Source organism: Xenopus tropicalis, chromosome 9 (genome assembly GCF_000004195.4).
Source record: "Xenopus tropicalis strain Nigerian chromosome 9, UCB_Xtro_10.0, whole genome shotgun sequence".
Taxonomy (NCBI): domain Eukaryota; kingdom Metazoa; phylum Chordata; class Amphibia; order Anura; family Pipidae; genus Xenopus; species Xenopus tropicalis.
In genome coordinates, this window is record NC_030685.2 from 570,451 (window position 1) to 586,921 (window position 16,471).

Consider the following 16,471-nt stretch of genomic DNA (forward strand, 5'->3'; position numbering starts at 1 on the left):
CTGGAGAGTAGTATCTCTTGTCCTACTGTGTGTAGCCTGGGGAGTAGTATCTCTTGTCCTACTGTGTGTAGCCTGGAGAGTAGTGTCTCTTGTCCTACTGTGTGTAGCCTGGAGAGTAGTATCTCTTGTCCTACTGCGTGTAGCCTGGAGAGTAATATCTCTTGTCCTACTGCGTGTAGCCTGGAGAGTAATATCTCTTGTCCTACTTGCGTGTAGCCTGGAGAGTAGTATCTCTTGTCCTACTGCGTTTAGCCTGGAGAGTAGTATCTCTTGTCCTACTGTGTGTAGCCTGGAGAGTAGTATCTCTTGTCCTATTGTGTGTAGCCTGGAGAGTAGTGTCTCTTGTCCTACTGAGTGTAGCCTGGAGAGTAGTATCTCTTGTCCTACTGTGTGTAGCCTGGAGAGTAGTATCTCTTGTCCTACTGTGTGTAGCCTGGAGAGTAGTGTCTCTTGTCCTACTGTGTGTAGCCTGGAGAGTAGTATCTCTTGTCCTACTGTGTGTAGCCTGGAGAGTAGTGTCTCTTGTCCTACTGTGTGTAGCCTGGAGAGTAGTATCTCTTGTCCTACTGTGTGTAGCCTGGAGAGTAATATCTCTTGTCCTACTGCGTGTAGCCTGGAGAGTAGTATCTCTTGTCCTACTGTGTGTAGCCTGGAGAGTAGTGTCTCCTGCCCTACTGTGTGTAGCCTGGAGAGTAGTGTCTCTTGCCCTACTGTGTGTAGCCTGGAGAGTAGTGTCTCTTGTCCTACTGAGTGTAGCCTGGAGAGTAGTATCTCTTGTCCTACTGTGTGTAGCCTGGAGAGTAGTGTCTCTTGCCCTACTGTGTGTAGCCTGGAGAGTAGTATCTCTTGTCCTACTGCGTGTAGCCTGGAGAGTAGTATCTCTTGTCCTACTGCATTTAGCCTGGAGAGTAGTATCTCTTGTCCTACTGTGTGTAGCCTGGAGAGTAGTATCTCTTGTCCTACTGTGTGTAGCCTGGGGAGTAGTATCTCTTGTCCTACTGTGTGTAGCCTGGAGAGTAGTATCTCTTGTCCTACTGTGTGTAGCCTGGAGAGTAGTGTCTCTTGCCCTACTGTGTGTAGCCTGGAGAGTAGTATCTCTTGCCCTACTGTGTGTAGCCTGGAGAGTAGTGTCTCTTGTCCTACTGTGTGTAGCCTGGAGAGTAGAATCTCTTGTCCTACTGTGTGTATCCTGGAGAGTAGTGTCTCTTGTCCTACTGTGTGTAGCCTGGAGAGTAGTATCTCTTGCCCAACTGTGTGTAGCCTGGAGAGTAGTATCTCTTGTCCTACTGTGTGTAGCCTGGAGAGTAGTATCTCTTGTCCTACTGTGTGTAGCCTGGAGAGTAGTGTCTCTTGTCCTACTGTGTGTATCCTGGAGAGTAGTGTCTCTTGTCCTACTGTGTGTAGCCTGGAGAGTAGTATCTCTTGCCCAACTGTGTGTAGCCTGGAGAGTAGTATCTCTTGTCCTACTGTGTGTAGCCTGGAGAGTAGTATCTCTTGCCCTACTGTGTGTAGCCTGGAGAGTAGTATCTCTTGCCCTACTGTGTGTAGCCTGGAGAGTAGTATCTCTTGTCCTACTGCGTTTAGCCTGGAGAGTAGTATCTCTTGTCCTACTGTGTGTAGCCTGGAGAGTAGTATCTCTTGTCCTACTGTGTGTAGCCTGGAGAGTAGTATCTCTTGCCCTACTGTGTGTAGCCTGGAGAGTAGAATCTCTTGTCCTACTGTGTGTAGCCTGGAGAGTAGTATCTCTTGTCCTACTGTGTGTAGCCTGGAGAGTAGAATCTCTTGTCCTACTGTGTGTAGCCTGGAGAGTAGTATCTCTTGCCCTACTGTGTGTAGCCTGGAGAGTAGAATCTCTTGTCCTACTGTGTGTAGCCTGGAGAGTAGTATCTCTTGCCCTACTGTGTGTAGCCTGGAGAGTAGAATCTCTTGTCCTACTGTGTGTAGCCTGGGGAGTAGTATCTCTTGTCCTACTGTGTGTAGCCTGGAGAGTAGTATCTCTTGCCCTACTGTGTGTAGCCTGGAGAGTAGAATCTCTTGTCCTACTGTGTGTAGCCTGGAGAGTAATATCTCTTGTCCTACTGTGTGTAGCCTGGAGAGTAGTATCTCTTGTCCTACTGTGTGTAGCCTGGGGAGTAGTATCTCTTGTCCTACTGTGTGTAGCCTGGAGAGTAGTATCTCTTGTCCTACTGTGTGTAGCCTGGGGAGTAGTATCTCTTGTCCTACTGTGTGTAGCCTGGAGAGTAGTATCTCTTGTCCTACTGTGTGTAGCCTGGGGAGTAGTATCTCTTGTCCTACTGTGTGTAGCCTGGAGAGTAGTATCTCTTGTCCTACTGTGTGTAGCCTGGAGAGTAGTGTCTCTTGTCCTACTGTGTGTAGCCTGGAGAGTAGTGTCTCTTGCCCTACTGTGTGTAGCCTGGAGAGTAGTGTCTCTTGCCCTACTGTGTGTAGCCTGGAGAGTAGCGTCTCTTGTCCTACTGTGTGTAGCCTGGGGAGTAGTATCTCTTGTCCTACTGTGTGTAGCCTGGAGAGTAGTATCTCTTGTCCTACTGTGTGTAGCCTGGAGAGTAGTGTCTCTTGTCCTACTGTGTGTAGCCTGGAGAGTAGTGTCTCTTGCCCTACTGTGTGTAGCCTGGAGAGTAGTATCTCTTGTCCTACTGTGTGTAGCCTGGAGAGTAGTATCTCTTGTCCTACTGTGTGTAGCCTGGGGAGTAGTATCTCTTGTCCTACTGTGTGTAGCCTGGAGAGTAGTATCTCTTGTCCTACTGTGTGTAGCCTGGGGAGTAGTATCTCTTGCCCTACTGTGTGTAGCCTGGAGAGTAATATCTCTTGTCCTACTGTGTGTAGCCTGGGGAGTAGTATCTCTTGTCCTACTGTGTGTAGCCTGGGGAGTAGTATCTCTTGTCCTACTGTGTGTAGCCTGGGGAGTAGTATCTCTTGTCCTACTGTGTGTAGCCTGGAGAGTAGTGTCTCTTGTCCTACTGTGTGTAGCCTGGAGAGTAGTGTCTCTTGTCCTACTGAGTGTAGCCTGGAGAGTAGTATCTCTTGTCCTACTGTGTGTAGCCTGGAGAGTAGTATCTCTTGTCCTACTGTGTGTAGCCTGGAGAGTAGTATCTCTTGTCCTACTGTGTATAGCCTGGAGAGTAGTGTCTCTTGTCCTACTGTGTGTAGCCTGGGGAGTAGTATCTCTTGTCCTACTGTGTGTAGCCTGGAGAGTAGTATCTCTTGTCCTACTGTGTGTAGCCTGGGGAGTAGTATCTCTTGTCCTACTGTGTGTAGCCTGGGGAGTAGTAACTCTTGTCCTACTGTGTGTAGCCTGGGGAGTAGTAACTCTTGTCCTACTGTGTGTAGCCTGGAGAGTAGTGTCTCTTGTCCTACTGTGTGTAGCCTGGAGAGTAGTATCTCTTGTCCTACTGTGTGTAGCCTGGAGAGTAGTGTCTCTTGTCCTACTGTGTGTAGCCTGGGGAGTAGTATCTCTTGCCCTACTGTGTGTAGCCTGGAGAGTAGCGTCTCTTGTCCTACTGTGTGTAGCCTGGGGAGTAGTATCTCTTGTCCTACTGTGTGTAGCCTGGAGAGTAGTATCTCTTGTCCTACTGTGTGTAGCCTGGAGAGTAGTATCTCTTGTCCTACTGAGTGTAGCCTGGAGAGTAGTATCTCTTGTCCTACTGTGTGTAGCCTGGAGAGTAGTATCTCTTGTCCTACTGTGTGTAGCCTGGAGAGTAGTATCTCTTGTCCTACTGAGTGTAGCCTGGAGAGTAGTATCTCTTGTCCTACTGTGTGTAGCCTGGAGAGTAGTATCTCTTGTCCTACTGTGTGTAGCCTGGAGAGTAGTATCTCTTGTCCTACTGTGTGTAGCCTGGAGAGTAGTATCTCTTGTCCTACTGTGTGTAGCCTGGAGAGTAGTATCTCTTGTCCTACTGTGTGTAGCCTGGAGAGTAGTATCTCTTGTCCTACTGAGTGTAGCCTGGAGAGTAGTGTCTCTTGTCCTACTGTGTGTAGCCTGGGGAGTAGTAACTCTTGTCCTACTGTGTGTAGCCTGGGGAGTAGTATCTCTTGTCCTACTGTGTGTAGCCTGGGGAGTAGTAACTCTTGTCCTACTGTGTGTAGCCTGGGGAGTAGTATCTCTTGTCCTACTGTGTGTAGCCTGGAGAGTAGTATCTCTTGTCCTACTGTGTGTAGCCTGGAGAGTATCCTTATCAGTATCCTTATCAGTTACAGTAGGGGGTACATTATCCCTTATAATACATGAGTGATACTCAGAGTTCCCTGTATAACTCAGCCTGCAGCCTTGTGCCTTTATATGGGGGGCACAGAACCCCTCAGTGACTGCTAATATCCTTATCATTTACAGTAGGGGGTACATTATCCCTTATAATACATGAGTGATACTCAGAGTTCCCTGTATAACTCAGCCTGCAGCCTTGTGCCTTTATATGGGGGGCACAGAGCCCCTCAGTGACTGCTAATATCCTTATCATTTACAGTAGGGGGTACATTATCCCTTATAATACATGAGTGATACTCAGAGTTCCCTGTATAACTCAGCCTGCAGCCTTGTGCCTTTATATGGGGGGCACAGAACCCCTCAGTGACTGCTAATATCCTTATCATTTACAGTAGGGGGTACATTATCCCTTATAATACATGAGTGATACTCAGAGTTCCCTGTATAACTCAGCCTGCAGCCTTGTGCCTTTATATGGGCACAGAACCCCTCAGTGACTGCTAATATCCTTATCATTTACAGTAGGGGGTACATTATCCCTATAATACATGAGTGATACTCAGAGTTCCCTGTATAACTCAGCCTGCAGCCTTGTGCCTTTATATGGGCACAGAACCCCTCAGTGACTGCTAATATCCTTATCATTTACAGTAGGGGGTACATTATCCCTTATAATACATGAGTGATACTCAGAGTTCCCTGTATAACTCAGCCTGCAGCCTTGTGCCTTTATATGGGGGGCACAGAACCCCTCAGTGACTGCTAATATCCTTATCATTTACAGTAGGGGGTACATTATCCCTTATAATACATGAGTGATACTCAGAGTTCCCTGTATAACTCAGCCTGCAGCCTTGTGCCTTTATATGGGGGGCACAGAACCCCTCAGTGACTGCTAATATCCTTATCATTTACAGTAGGGGGTACATTATCCCGTATAATACATGAGTGATACTCAGAGTTCCCTGTATAACTCAGCCTGCAGCCTTGTGCCTTTATATGGGGGGCACAGAACCCCTCAGTGACTGCTAATATCCTTATCATTTACAGTAGGGGGTACATTATCCCTTATAATACATGAGTGATACTCAGAGTTCCCTGTATAACTCAGCCTGCAGCCTTGTGCCTTTATATGGGGGGCACAGAACCCCTCAGTGACTGCTAATATCCTTATCATTTACAGTAGGGGGTACATTATCCCTTATAATACATGAGTGATACTCAGAGTTCCCTGTATAACTCAGCCTGCAGCCTTGTGCCTTTATATGGGGGGCACAGAACCCCTCAGTGACTGCTAATATCCTTATCATTTACAGTAGGGGGTACATTATCCCTTATAATACATGAGCACAGGTGGTTTGGGATTTAGTGGGTGCCCCAGTGCCTCTGGGGGGGGCTGCGCTGTGAGGAAACAAGGAAGGGTTAACTCTCAGTGCACTCAGCGCTACACAAATGGCTACTTCCTGTTTGTCGCCTGATCTTCCTGTGGAACAGCAAACATAGGGTTAAATGGCTGTGAAGCTTTTTCCTCTTCACTCTCCCCTGCAGCTGCTGCTTCCTGTAAGTGCCCCTGTAACAGGAAGTGCCCCCTGGGGGCGGGGGAAACACCCGGGGACTTTTGTGCAAAGACTTTCTCAATGGAGTGTGTCATGGCAATCACAGCTGCAGGGAGTTGTAATTCAACAACATGGCCTTAGATTGTAAGCTCACTGGGGCAGGGACTGATGGGAATGGGATAGGGACATTAGATTGTAAGCTCACTGGGGCAGGGGCTGATGGGAATGGGATAGGGACCTTAGATTGTAAGCTCACTGGGGCAGGGACTGATAGGAATGTGATAGGGGCCTTAGATTGTAAGCTCACTGGGGCAGGGGCTAATGGGAATGGGATAGGGACCTTAGAGTGTAAGCTCACTGGGGCAGGGGCTGATGGGAATGGGATAGGGACCTTAGATTGTAAGCTCACTGGGGCAGGGGCTGATGGGAATGGGATAGGGGCCTTAGATTGTAAGCTCACTGGGGCAGGGGCTGATGGGAATGGGATAGGGACGTTAGATTGTAAGCTCACTGGGGCAGGGACTGATGGGAATGGGATAGGGACCTTAGATTGTAAGCTCACTGGGGCAGGGACTGATAGGAATGTGATAGGGGCCTTAGATTGTAAGCTCACTGGGGCAGGGGCTAATGGGAATGGGATAGGGACCTTAGATTGTAAGCTCACTGGGGCAGGGGCTAATGGGAATGGGATAGGGACCTTAGAGTGTAAGCTCACTGGGGCAGGGGTTAATGGGAATGGAACCCCCAAACTGTTCCACAAATTAGGGAGCACGGAATTGGCAGGAAGGTCATCGCACCCTGTAATCTTAGGGTTTCACATGAGCCCCCTGCTGGCGGGGTGGGGAGACTGCGCAGTCTCTATGTGCAGCTACTGGTTTATAGGAGTGGCCGCCAGGGGCAGTGCTGAGCTGGGAAGTGGTTGGAAGTAACGGAGTGAAGGAGACGGATTGGACTGCTCCTGAGATTTCCGAACGTCCCATTCTAGTGAGATTAGTGCGCAGGCGAGTAGTGCCGAAGATTGCCGAGTTGGGAGCCGAGACCTGGGGGACTAGGGGCCGAGTATTGGCGGAGATTGCCGAGCGGATACGGAAACGTGTCGGGAGAGGATTAGAGGAGAGAGAAAGAGAAAGTTTGGGCAGCGGAGAAGAGAGAGGATCGAGGGGAAAAGAGAAGGTAATTACCCGATTATTACTTACCCCAACCCGGGGCAGCAGGAATGGAACTGCAGGTTGTTCATTTCTACTCCAATCAACTCCTTGGGATCCAACCTGCTCCCATAATGCCCCGGTGTTTCACTTTCCTACATTGTGTCCTGTTTGTGTGAGTGTGAGTGTGTGAGTGAGTGTGAGTGTAACTGTGTGAGTGTGAGTGAGTGTGAGTGTAACTGTGTGAGTGTGAGTGTGTGTGTGAGTGTGTGTGTGTGTAACTGTGAGTGTGTGAGTGTGTGAGTATGTGTGTATGTGTGTATGTGTGTATGTGTGTGTGTGAGTGTGTGTGAGTGTGTAACTGTGTGTGTGAGTATGAGTGTGAGTGTGTGTGTGTGTAACTGTGAGTGTGTGAGTGTGTGAGTATGTGTGTATGTGTGTATGTGTGTGTGTGAGTGTGTGTGAGTGTGTAACTGTGTGTGTGAGTATGAGTGTGAGTGTGTGTGTGTGTAACTGTGAGTGTGTGTGTGAGTATGAGTGTGTGAGTGAGTGTGTGAGTGAGTGTGAGTGTAACTGTGTGTGAGTGAGTGTGAGTGTAACTGTGTGTGAGTGAGTGTGTAACTGTGTGTGTGTGTGTGAGTGTGTAACTGTGTGTGTGAGTGTGTGTGTGAGTGAGTGTGTAACTGTGTGTGTGTGATTGTGTGAGTGTGAGTGTGTAACTGTGTGTGTGAGTGTGTGTGAGTGTGTGAGTGTGTGAGTGTGTGTGTGAGTGTGTGTGTGAGTGTGTAACTGTGTGTGTGAGTATGAGTGTGTGAGTGTGTGTGTGTGTAACTGTGAGTGTGTGTGAGTGTGTGTGTATGTGTGTGAGTATGTGTGTGAGTGTGTAACTGTGTGTGTGAGTGTGTGTGTGTGTGTGAGTGTGTGAGTGTGTGTGTGAGTGTGTAACTGTGTGTGTGAGTATGAGTGTGTGAGTGTGTGTGTGTGTAACTGTGAGTGTGTGTGTGAGTGTGTGTGTATGTGTGTGAGTATGTGTGTGAGTGTGTAACTGTGTGTGTGAGTGTGTGTGAGTGTGTGAGTGTGTGTGTGAGTGTGTAACTGTGTGTGTGAGTATGAGTGTGTGAGTGTGTGTGTGTGTGTAACTGTGAGTGTGTGTGTGAGTGTGTGTGTATGTGTGTGAGTATGTGTGTGAGTGTGTAACTGTGTGTGTGAGTATGTGTGTGAGTGTGTGTGTGTGTAACTGTGAGTGTGTGTGTGAGTGTGTGTGTATGTGTGTGAGTATGTGTGTGAGTGTGTAACTGTGTGTGTGAGTGTGTGTGTGTGTGAGTGTGTGAGTGTGTGTGTGTGTGTGTGAGTGTGTAACTGTGTGTGTGAGTATGAGTGTGTGAGTGTGTGTGTGTGTAACTGTGAGTGTGTGTGTGAGTGTGTGTGTATGTGTGTGAGTATGTGTGTGAGTGTGTGAGTGTGTGTGTGAGTGTGTAACTGTGTGTGTGAGTATGAGTGTGTGTGAGTGTGTGTGTGAGTGTGTGTGTATGTGTGTGAGTATGTGTGTGAGTGTGTAACTGTGTGTGTGAGTATGTGTGTGAGTGTGTGTGTGTGTAACTGTGAGTGTGTGTGTGAGTATGAGTGTGTGAGTGTGTGTGTGTGAGTGAGTGTGTAACTGTGTGTGAGTATGAGTGTGTGTGAGTGAGTAACAGTGTGAGTGAGTGTGTGAGTAACAGTGTGAGTGAGTGTGTGAGTATGAGTGTGTAACAGTGTGAGTGAGTAACAGTGTGAGTGTGTGAGTAAGTGTTTGTATGGGGGGGGGTGCCGGTGTATGGGGGGGTGTGCCGGTGTATGGGGGGGGGGGTGCCGGTGTATGGGGGGGTGCCGGTGTATGGGGGGGTGGGGGGTGCCAGTGTATGGGGGGGTGCCGGTGTATGGGGGTGTGCCACTGTATGGGGGGGTGCCACTTGTATGGGGGGGTGTGCCGGTGTATGGGGGGGTGCCACTGTATGGGGGGGTGCCACTGTATGGGGGGGTGCCACTGTATGGGGGGGTGTGCCGGTGTATGGGGGGGTGTGCCGGTGTATGGGGGGTGTGCCACTGTATGGGGGGGTGCCAGTGTATGGGGGGGTGGGTGCCAGTGTATGGGGGGGTGCCACTGTATGGGGGGGTGTGCCGGTGTATGGGGGGGTGCCACTGTATGGGGGGGTGTGCCAGTGTATGGGGGGGGGGTGCCACTGTATGGGGGGGTGGTGCCAGTGTATGGGGGGGTGTGCCGGTGTATGGGGGGGGTGCCACTGTATGGGGGGTGTGCCGGTGTATGGGGGGGTGCCACTGTATGGGGGGGTGTGCCGGTGTATGGGGGGGTGCCACTGTATGGGGGGGTGTGCCGGTGTATGGGGGGGTGGGGTGTGCATGTATGGGGGGGTGTGCCGGTGTAATGGGGGGGTGGGGTGTGCCAGTGTATGGGGGGGGGTGGGGTGTGCCAGTGTAATGGGGGGGTGTGCCGGTGTATGGGGGGTGCCAGTGTATGGGGGGGTGTGCCGGTGTAATGGGGGGTGCCACTGTATGGGGGGTTGCCACTGTATGGGGGGGTGTGCCGGTGTATGGGGGGGTGTGCCAGTGTATGGGGGGGTGGGTGCCAGTGTAATGGGGGGGTGCCAGTGTATGGGGGGGTGTGCCAGTGTATGGGGTGTGTGCCAGTGTATGGGGGGGGGGTGCCAGTGTATGGGGGGTGTGCCGGTGTATGGGGGGGGGTGCCAGTGTATGGGGGGTGCCAGTGTATGGGGGTGTGTGCCAGTGTATGGGAGTATACGTGGGGGGACAGTGGAGCCGGCAGGTAAGGGTTGGGCACAGTAGGTGGCACGGGGAGTGCCCATTGGCTGCTCTCTCTCGGCAGGGGACTCCCCATGTCTCAGTTGGAGGATGAGGATTCGGGGCAGGAACCAATCTCCCCCTCGGCAGATTTCCCTGGGGAGGAGCTGGAAGTTACCCCGGTGGCCGAAACGTTTGCCCGCGGGTTCGACTGCGTCTCCATCTCTTCCTTCCCCGGGGAGAGGCTGATACCTGGCAAGGAGGACACCGCCTCTCTGGTTTCCACGGCAACTCTGGTTCCCGAGTGCATCTACATTCCCCCCTCGGGGTATCAGCTGGTGCCAGAGCAGGAGGTGGGTATATACCGGGGGCAAATATATGGCACTGTATACATGTGTGGAACCTACCGACAGAACCCTGCATATGGCTGCAGTGCATTGTGGGATATGTGTAAGGAGACGGTTCTGCTGGGGGTGACTTGCCCTACTGACAGTACCCTGGCCAGGCTCCTCCCCCATAGGCTGCTAAAGTCTGAGTCTGACCCAATGGGAGGAAGTGCACCTACAGCCCTTGGCACCAATGTGCATTGTGGGATATGGCTGCAGTGCATTGTGGGAAATGTGTAAGGAGACGGTTCTGCTGGGGGTGACTTGCCCTACTTGCCCCCGCACAGGTGACAGAGCAGAGAGTGGCCCTACAGAGCGCCACGGAGAGACTGGAGCGGGCGACGCGGGAGAAGGAGTGCCTGCAGGAGGCGCTGCGCTGCAGCTCGGAGGAATGTGCCACCCAGGTGAGATGCCCCGGTGCCCAGTTTAACCCTCGCCAACATGCCGGGGACTTGGGGGTTCTTTATCCTACTGACACCCCAGTGTCACTCACGAGAGTGTGAGCTCCCAGAAAGTCTGGCCTGGGTGCGTAGGAGGCGTGGCTGGACAGAACTGGGCGTGGCTTCTATAATTTAGTGTGAAATGCCCCACCTGGTGAGTCTGGATACAGGACATTGGGCTCATATAATATTATTGGTAGTAAAGGGCCGAGTCGCTCCGACCCCCCCCAAATGGGGCAAGAGCTCCAGGGAACATTCTTGGGCACCCGCCCCTTTGGGGAGAGCCTTGCCCTGGTGGCATCTGGGACGGGTTCCTCAAGTTCTTCTGGTTATTAGCCCCTGCTTCACCATTGGTTCATATAATTGCCTGCTGGTGAGTGATAGGGTGTGCGTACATATGGACAGTCCTGCCCCCCATGTATCTGCCAGACAGACCAACTGCACAGTGAGGCTCTGTAAGACGTTCAATGTGATTGGTCCGGCACTTTGGCGACACCCAACGTGTAAGTGCTGCTCCTGCCCTGGGGCAATAGATGTTATTGGGGAACAGTCCCAGTCAGTGAGGGGCACCAGGTTGGCACCGGGATTGTCTCCTACAGTCGGACCTACCTGGCCAGGCTCGGGGAGCCCCCTGCTGTTGGACCTACCTGGCCGGGCTTGGGAGCCCCCCCCCGCAGTCGGACCTACCTGACCAGGCTCGGGGAGCCCCCCGCAGTCGGACCTACCTGGCCAGGCTCGGGGAGCCCCCCTGCATTCAGACCCACCTGGCCGGGCTTGGGGAGCAGAGATGGCGGTTGCACCCCTGTGTGCAAGAGCTTGCCATCTGTCAGTTGTTCATTTACACCGTCTCCCATCATGCCCTGCTGTTACTCTCCCGCCCCTGTAGGTGCAGGTCTTGCTGGATCAGATAAAGAGCTCAGAAGAACTTCTCCAGAACCTTCAGAGAACCTTGAGTGACACCCAGCAGAAGACAACAAGACAAATGGTGAGGGCGACATTACCCACAGGGCCACTCATTACCCACAATGCTCTGCTGATCTCTTAAGGTTGGACCATGCTTATTACCCACAATGCTTTTCTCCTATGATTGGACCATGCTTATTACCCACAATGCTTTTCTCCTATGATTGGACCATGCTTATTACCCACAATGCTTTTCTCCTATGATTGGACCATGCTTATTACCCACAATGCTTTTCTCCTATGATTGGACCATGCTTATTACCCACAATGCCTTTCTCCTATGATTGGACCATGCTTATTACCCACAATGCTTTTCTCCTATGATTGGACCTTGCTTATTACCCACAATGCTGTGCTTTTCTCCTATGGGTGGATGTACCAATAGGACCTAATGCTTCTCCCATGGGGGGGGGAATATGTTTATTTTGTGTGTAGTTTATACACCAGAACCCACCCTGCCCTTCAGCTCCGCCCCCTTATTTCTCTCTGCCTCCTTGTGCCTCACAGGCGACACTAACTGCCACTTTCAACCGCTTGTGCCAAGAGGTCAATTGCCTGAATGAGGAGAACGAGAAGCTGAGGGCCCTGAGCTCTGCAACTGCCCCCGGGGAGCCGAGAGTCACTGTGGAACCCTCCCCCACCCAGGTACACGGGATTCCCAGCATGCACTGGGCTGTTCCACCGCAAGACTGGCCAATCACTGCCATTCTCCTTCCTTCCTGCAGAGGGCGGTGCAGCACCGACAGGAGAGACTCTGTATAGAGATTGTGTCCCTACAGGAGGAGCTGAAACTGGAGCAGCGGGAAAAGAGCCTCCTGGAGGGGCAACTGCGGGTCCAGCAAGAGACACACACAGAGGAGACACGTGAGAGACATTCACACTCAGTCAGGCACACTCAGTCAGGCACACTCACAGGTAGATCTGGAGAGACAGAGATGTGAGAGAGACACTCAGACACACAGTCAGACACACTCAGTCAGGCACACTCACACTCAGTCAGGCACACTCACAGGTAGATCTGGAGAGACAGAGATGTGAGAGAGACACTCAGACACACAGTCAGACACACTCAGTCAGGCACACTCACACTCAGTCAGGCACACTCACACTCAGGCACACTCACACTCAGTCAGGCACACTCACACTCAGTCAGGCACACTCACAGGTAGATCTGGAGAGACTGAGGGGAGAGGTGAGAGACATTGTGACGTCAGTATTGTGGGCGGGGAGTTACCAGGTTTCCATAGTAACGGCACATATGAGGGTTATTACAGGGGAGGTACCTAATAACATTGGTGGGGGGCACCAGCATTTAGCCAATAAAAGTCACACTGAGCCCGGGGGGGTGTTACACACACACAGATTTGGGGGTGCAAGGGGAGGGGATACTTTGTTGCACCTGTTGCCATGGTTTTGACTTGCACTTTATCTTCTCTCCTTTCTGCATTTCCTGCGGCCCCTCCCCCAGAGATCATGGAAGGTGAGTGTAAGCTTCTGGGTCGGGTCCGTTATGGTTGGGTTACTATAGTGCGTTGCTACCCAGGGACCCCCCCATATCCCATAATAAGCCGACACTTACCCTTTGTGCTAATTGCCCCCCTGTGTTTGTGCCCCGGCAGCCACTCTCTCCAGTCTGCGCACAGAAATGGAGCGACTCCAGCAGGAGAGGAAGCAGGTGAGACCGCTGGGCAAACGGGGGGTGTTGTGAGACCGCTGGGGGGGCTACTCACAGTCACGTGATCTCCCGCTCCAATCAGGGCTTTCTCACTGAGGGTATTGAAGCTGTGACTGAGGGTATTAAAGCCCTGATTGGGGTATTACAGCTCTGATTGGGGTATTACAGCTCTGATTGGGGTATTACAGCTCTGATTGGGGTATTACAGCTCTGATTGGGGTATTACAGCTCTGATTGGGGTATTACAGCTCTGATTGGGGTATTAAGCTCTGATTGGGGTATTAAGCACTGATTGGGGTATTACAGCTCTGATTGGGGTATTAAGCTCTGATTGGGGTATTACAGCCCTGATTGGGGTATTAAAGCCCTGATTGGGGTATTAAGGCTCTGATTGGGGTATTACAGCCCTGATTGGGGTATTACAGCTCTGATTGGGGTATTAAGCTCTGATTGGGGTATTACAGCTCTGATTGGGGTATTAACTAAGGTCAGGGTTAAGATAAAAAAAAATTATTTTGCATTTTTTGGTCCTTGACAACCAGACGGCATTTTCAAACATATAAAATAAACTATAAAGACCAATTGGAAAGCTGCTCAGAGTAGGTCAGTAACTGAATGGAAGATCCGTTTTACTTGTGTCTCTGCTTTTCTGTATATTAATCTGCACCTTCTCCCCCTGGTGCTGCATCCATGCGCTTCCTACTCGTGCGCTTCCTACTCATGCGCTTCCTACTCGTGCGCTTCCTACTCGTGCGCTTCCTACTCGTGCGCCGTTGCGCCACAGACTGAGTTGCAGCTACAGGAGTCTGAGAGCCAAGTGCAGAAACTGTGGGAGTCTGTGAGTGAGCAGGAAAAGTGCCTCCTACAGGAGAAGGAAGGGAAGGTACGGGTGTGCGGGGCAGGGGGTATGGGTGGTAATGGATAGGAGACAAGGGGAGGTGGGGGTGAGTTGGGGTAAGAGGGAAGGGATGGGAGACAAGGGGGGGTTTTGGGGTAAGGGAAGGGATGGGACACAAGGGGAGGTGGGGGGAGTAGGGGAAAGAGGAGGGGTAATGGATGGGAGACAAGGGGAGGTGGGGGGAGTAGGGGAAAGAGGAGGGGTAATGGATGGGAGACAAGGGGAGGTGGGGGTGAGTTGGGGTAAGAGGGAAGGGATGGGAGACAAGGGGGGGTTTTGGGGTAAGGGAAGGGATGGGAGACAAGGGGGGGTTTTGGGGTAAGGGAAGGGATGGGACACAAGGGGAGGTGGGGGTGAGTTGGGGTAAGAGGGAAGGGATGGGAGACAAGGGGGGGTGGGGGGAGTTGGGGTAAGAGGAGAGGGATGGGAGACAAGGGGGGTGGGGGGGAGTTGGGGTAAGAGGAGAGGGATGGGAGACAAGGGGGGGTGGGGGGGAGTTGGGGTAAGAGGAGAGGGATGGGAGACAAGGGGGGGTGGGGGGAGTTGGGGTAAGAGGAGAGGGAAGGGAGACAAGGGGAGGTGGGGGAGTAGGGGAAAGAGGAGGGGTAATGGATGGGAGACAAGGGGAGGTGGGGGTGAGTTGGGGTAAGAGGGAAGGGATGGGAGACAAGGGGGGGTTTTGGAGTAAAGGAAGGGATGGGACACAAGGGGAGGTGGGGGTGAGTTGGGGTAAGAGGGAAGGGATGGGAGACAAGGGGGGGTGGGGGGAGTTGGGGTAAGAGGAGAGGGAAGGGAGACAAGGGGAGGTGGGGGGAGTAGGGGTAAGTAGGGGTAAGAGGAGGGGTAATGGATGGGAGACAAGGGGAGGTGGGGGTGAGGGGTAAGAGGGAAGGGATGGGAGACAAGGGGAGGTGGGGGTGAGTTGGGGTAAGAGGGAAGGGATGGGAGACAAGGGGGGGTGGGGGGAGTTGGGGTAAGAGGAGAGGGAAGGGAGACAAGGGGAGGTGGGGGGAGTAGGGGTAAGTAGGGGTAAGAGGAGGGGTAATGGATGGGAGACAAGGGGAGGTGGGGGTGAGGGGGTAAGAGGGAAGGGATGGGAGACAAGGGGAGGTGGGGGTGAGTTGGGGTAAGAGGGAAGGGTGGGACACAAGGGGAGGTGGGGGTGAGTTGGGGTAAGAGGGAAGGGATGGGAGACAAGGGGGGGGGGTGGGGGGAGTCGGGGTAAGAGGAGAGGGAAGGGATGGGAGACAAGGGGAGGTTTTGGGGTAAGAGGGAAGGGATGGGACACAAGGGGAGGTGGGGGTGAGTTGGGGTAAGAGGGAAGGGATGGGAGACAAGGGGGGGGTGGGGGGAGTAGGGGTAAGAGGAGAGGGAAGGGATGGGAGACAAGGGGAGGTTTTGGGGTAAGAGGAGAGGAAAGGGGTAAGAGCCAGGCTGTAGTTGATAGGCTGGTGCAAGAGAATGGACAGAACCCATTCCTCCCCTTCTTGCCCCTGTTCCCCAGATTTGCCTCCAGGCCGCACTCAGTGAGGAGAAGACTAAGGTTTCGAGGCTTCAGGCCGAGTTGGGGACCAGCGAGGAGGTTCAGAGGGACTTTGTGCGTCTGTCGCAGGCACTGCAGGTACCCCGGGGGGGGCTTTAGTTTGTGGGAGCTCAGTAGGACCTGGCACCATAGTCTATGGAGGGGCAGTGTGGGATAGACATGGGATACTGGAGGGTCAATGGTGGAGTACTGGTGGGACAATGGTGGGACAATGGTGGGATACTGGTGGGACAATGGTGGGATACTGGTGGGACAATGGTGGGACAATGGTTTGATACTGGTGGGACAATGGTGGGATACTGATGGGACAATGGTGGGACAATGGTGGGATACTGGTGGGACAATGGTGGGACAATGGTGGGACAATGGTGGGATACTGGTGGGACAATGGTGGGATACTGGTGGGAAACAGGTGAATATACTGTATAACAGCTCGTATGTTCCAGGTGAGTTTGGAGAAGATTCGCCAGGCGGACTCCATGGCAGACGTGAGCTCCATCTTGGAAGGGACTCGGCTCACGGATATTAACCAACTGCAGGAAACCTGACTCTGCACCCAGAAGCCTCAGGGGCCCCTGACTCACTGCGGTGTATAGTGTACATAGGGCCGGTGTGACTATAACTCTAACATTTGCACTATAGGGAGGTGGGTAGGTAAGTTACTGCCATGGGATTCCGTGTAGCACCGGGGGCAGTGGGACCCTCTATCCATGTAACGGGCGGAGCACCTCAGTCCCAGCATCCCTTGGGGCAGCCAGGCAGTATATTTACCATATGCATCTCATTAGAATGACTAATTAACTAACAAGTTTCTGTTACAATTTATTAAAAGTCTCTTTTATACAAA

At 52.4% G+C, this 16,471-nt stretch overlaps 2 protein-coding genes across 4 annotated transcripts in view; one reads left to right on the forward strand and one right to left on the reverse strand.

Annotated features, from left to right (window-relative positions):
• cd19 (CD19 molecule) overlaps window positions 1–7,161 on the reverse strand; it is a 30,142-nt gene extending 22,981 nt beyond the window's left edge. The window contains exon 1 of the mRNA XM_031893262.1: window positions 6,975–7,161. The gene's annotated coding sequence lies outside the window, so the exon portion shown is untranslated. The remainder of the gene's footprint in view (window positions 1–6,974) is intronic.
• Window positions 6,550–16,471, forward strand: rabep2 (rabaptin, RAB GTPase binding effector protein 2). 3 transcript variants are annotated; one of them, XM_031893263.1, is made up of 11 exons: window positions 6,655–6,951; window positions 9,805–10,072; window positions 10,393–10,509; window positions 11,432–11,530; window positions 12,016–12,153; window positions 12,234–12,372; window positions 12,977–12,988; window positions 13,128–13,183; window positions 13,968–14,066; window positions 15,586–15,702; window positions 16,071–16,471. In XM_031893263.1, exons 2-11 carry the CDS (start codon window positions 9,815–9,817, stop codon window positions 16,170–16,172), a joined length of 1,137 nt encoding a protein of 378 aa, XP_031749123.1. In that variant the 5' UTR covers window positions 6,655–6,951; window positions 9,805–9,814; the 3' UTR covers window positions 16,173–16,471. The 3 variants fall into 3 exon arrangements, with proteins under 3 accessions (XP_031749124.1, XP_031749125.1, XP_031749123.1); XM_031893264.1 differs by lacking the exon at window positions 15,586–15,702 and having other exon boundaries at window positions 6,550–6,951; XM_031893265.1 differs by lacking the exons at window positions 10,393–10,509; window positions 11,432–11,530 and having other exon boundaries at window positions 6,646–6,951.

Coding starts and splice junctions, on each gene's coding strand:
- rabep2 (XM_031893263.1), top strand. CDS start 9,815: ATGTCTCAGTTGGAGGATGAGGATTCGGGGCAGGAACCAATCTCCCCC. Junction 10,510..11,431: donor CGGAGGAATGTGCCACCCAG/GTGAGATGCCCC, acceptor CCGCCCCTGTAG/GTGCAGGTCTTGCTGGATCA. Junction 14,067..15,585: donor TACAGGAGAAGGAAGGGAAG/GTACGGGTGTGC, acceptor CCTGTTCCCCAG/ATTTGCCTCCAGGCCGCACT.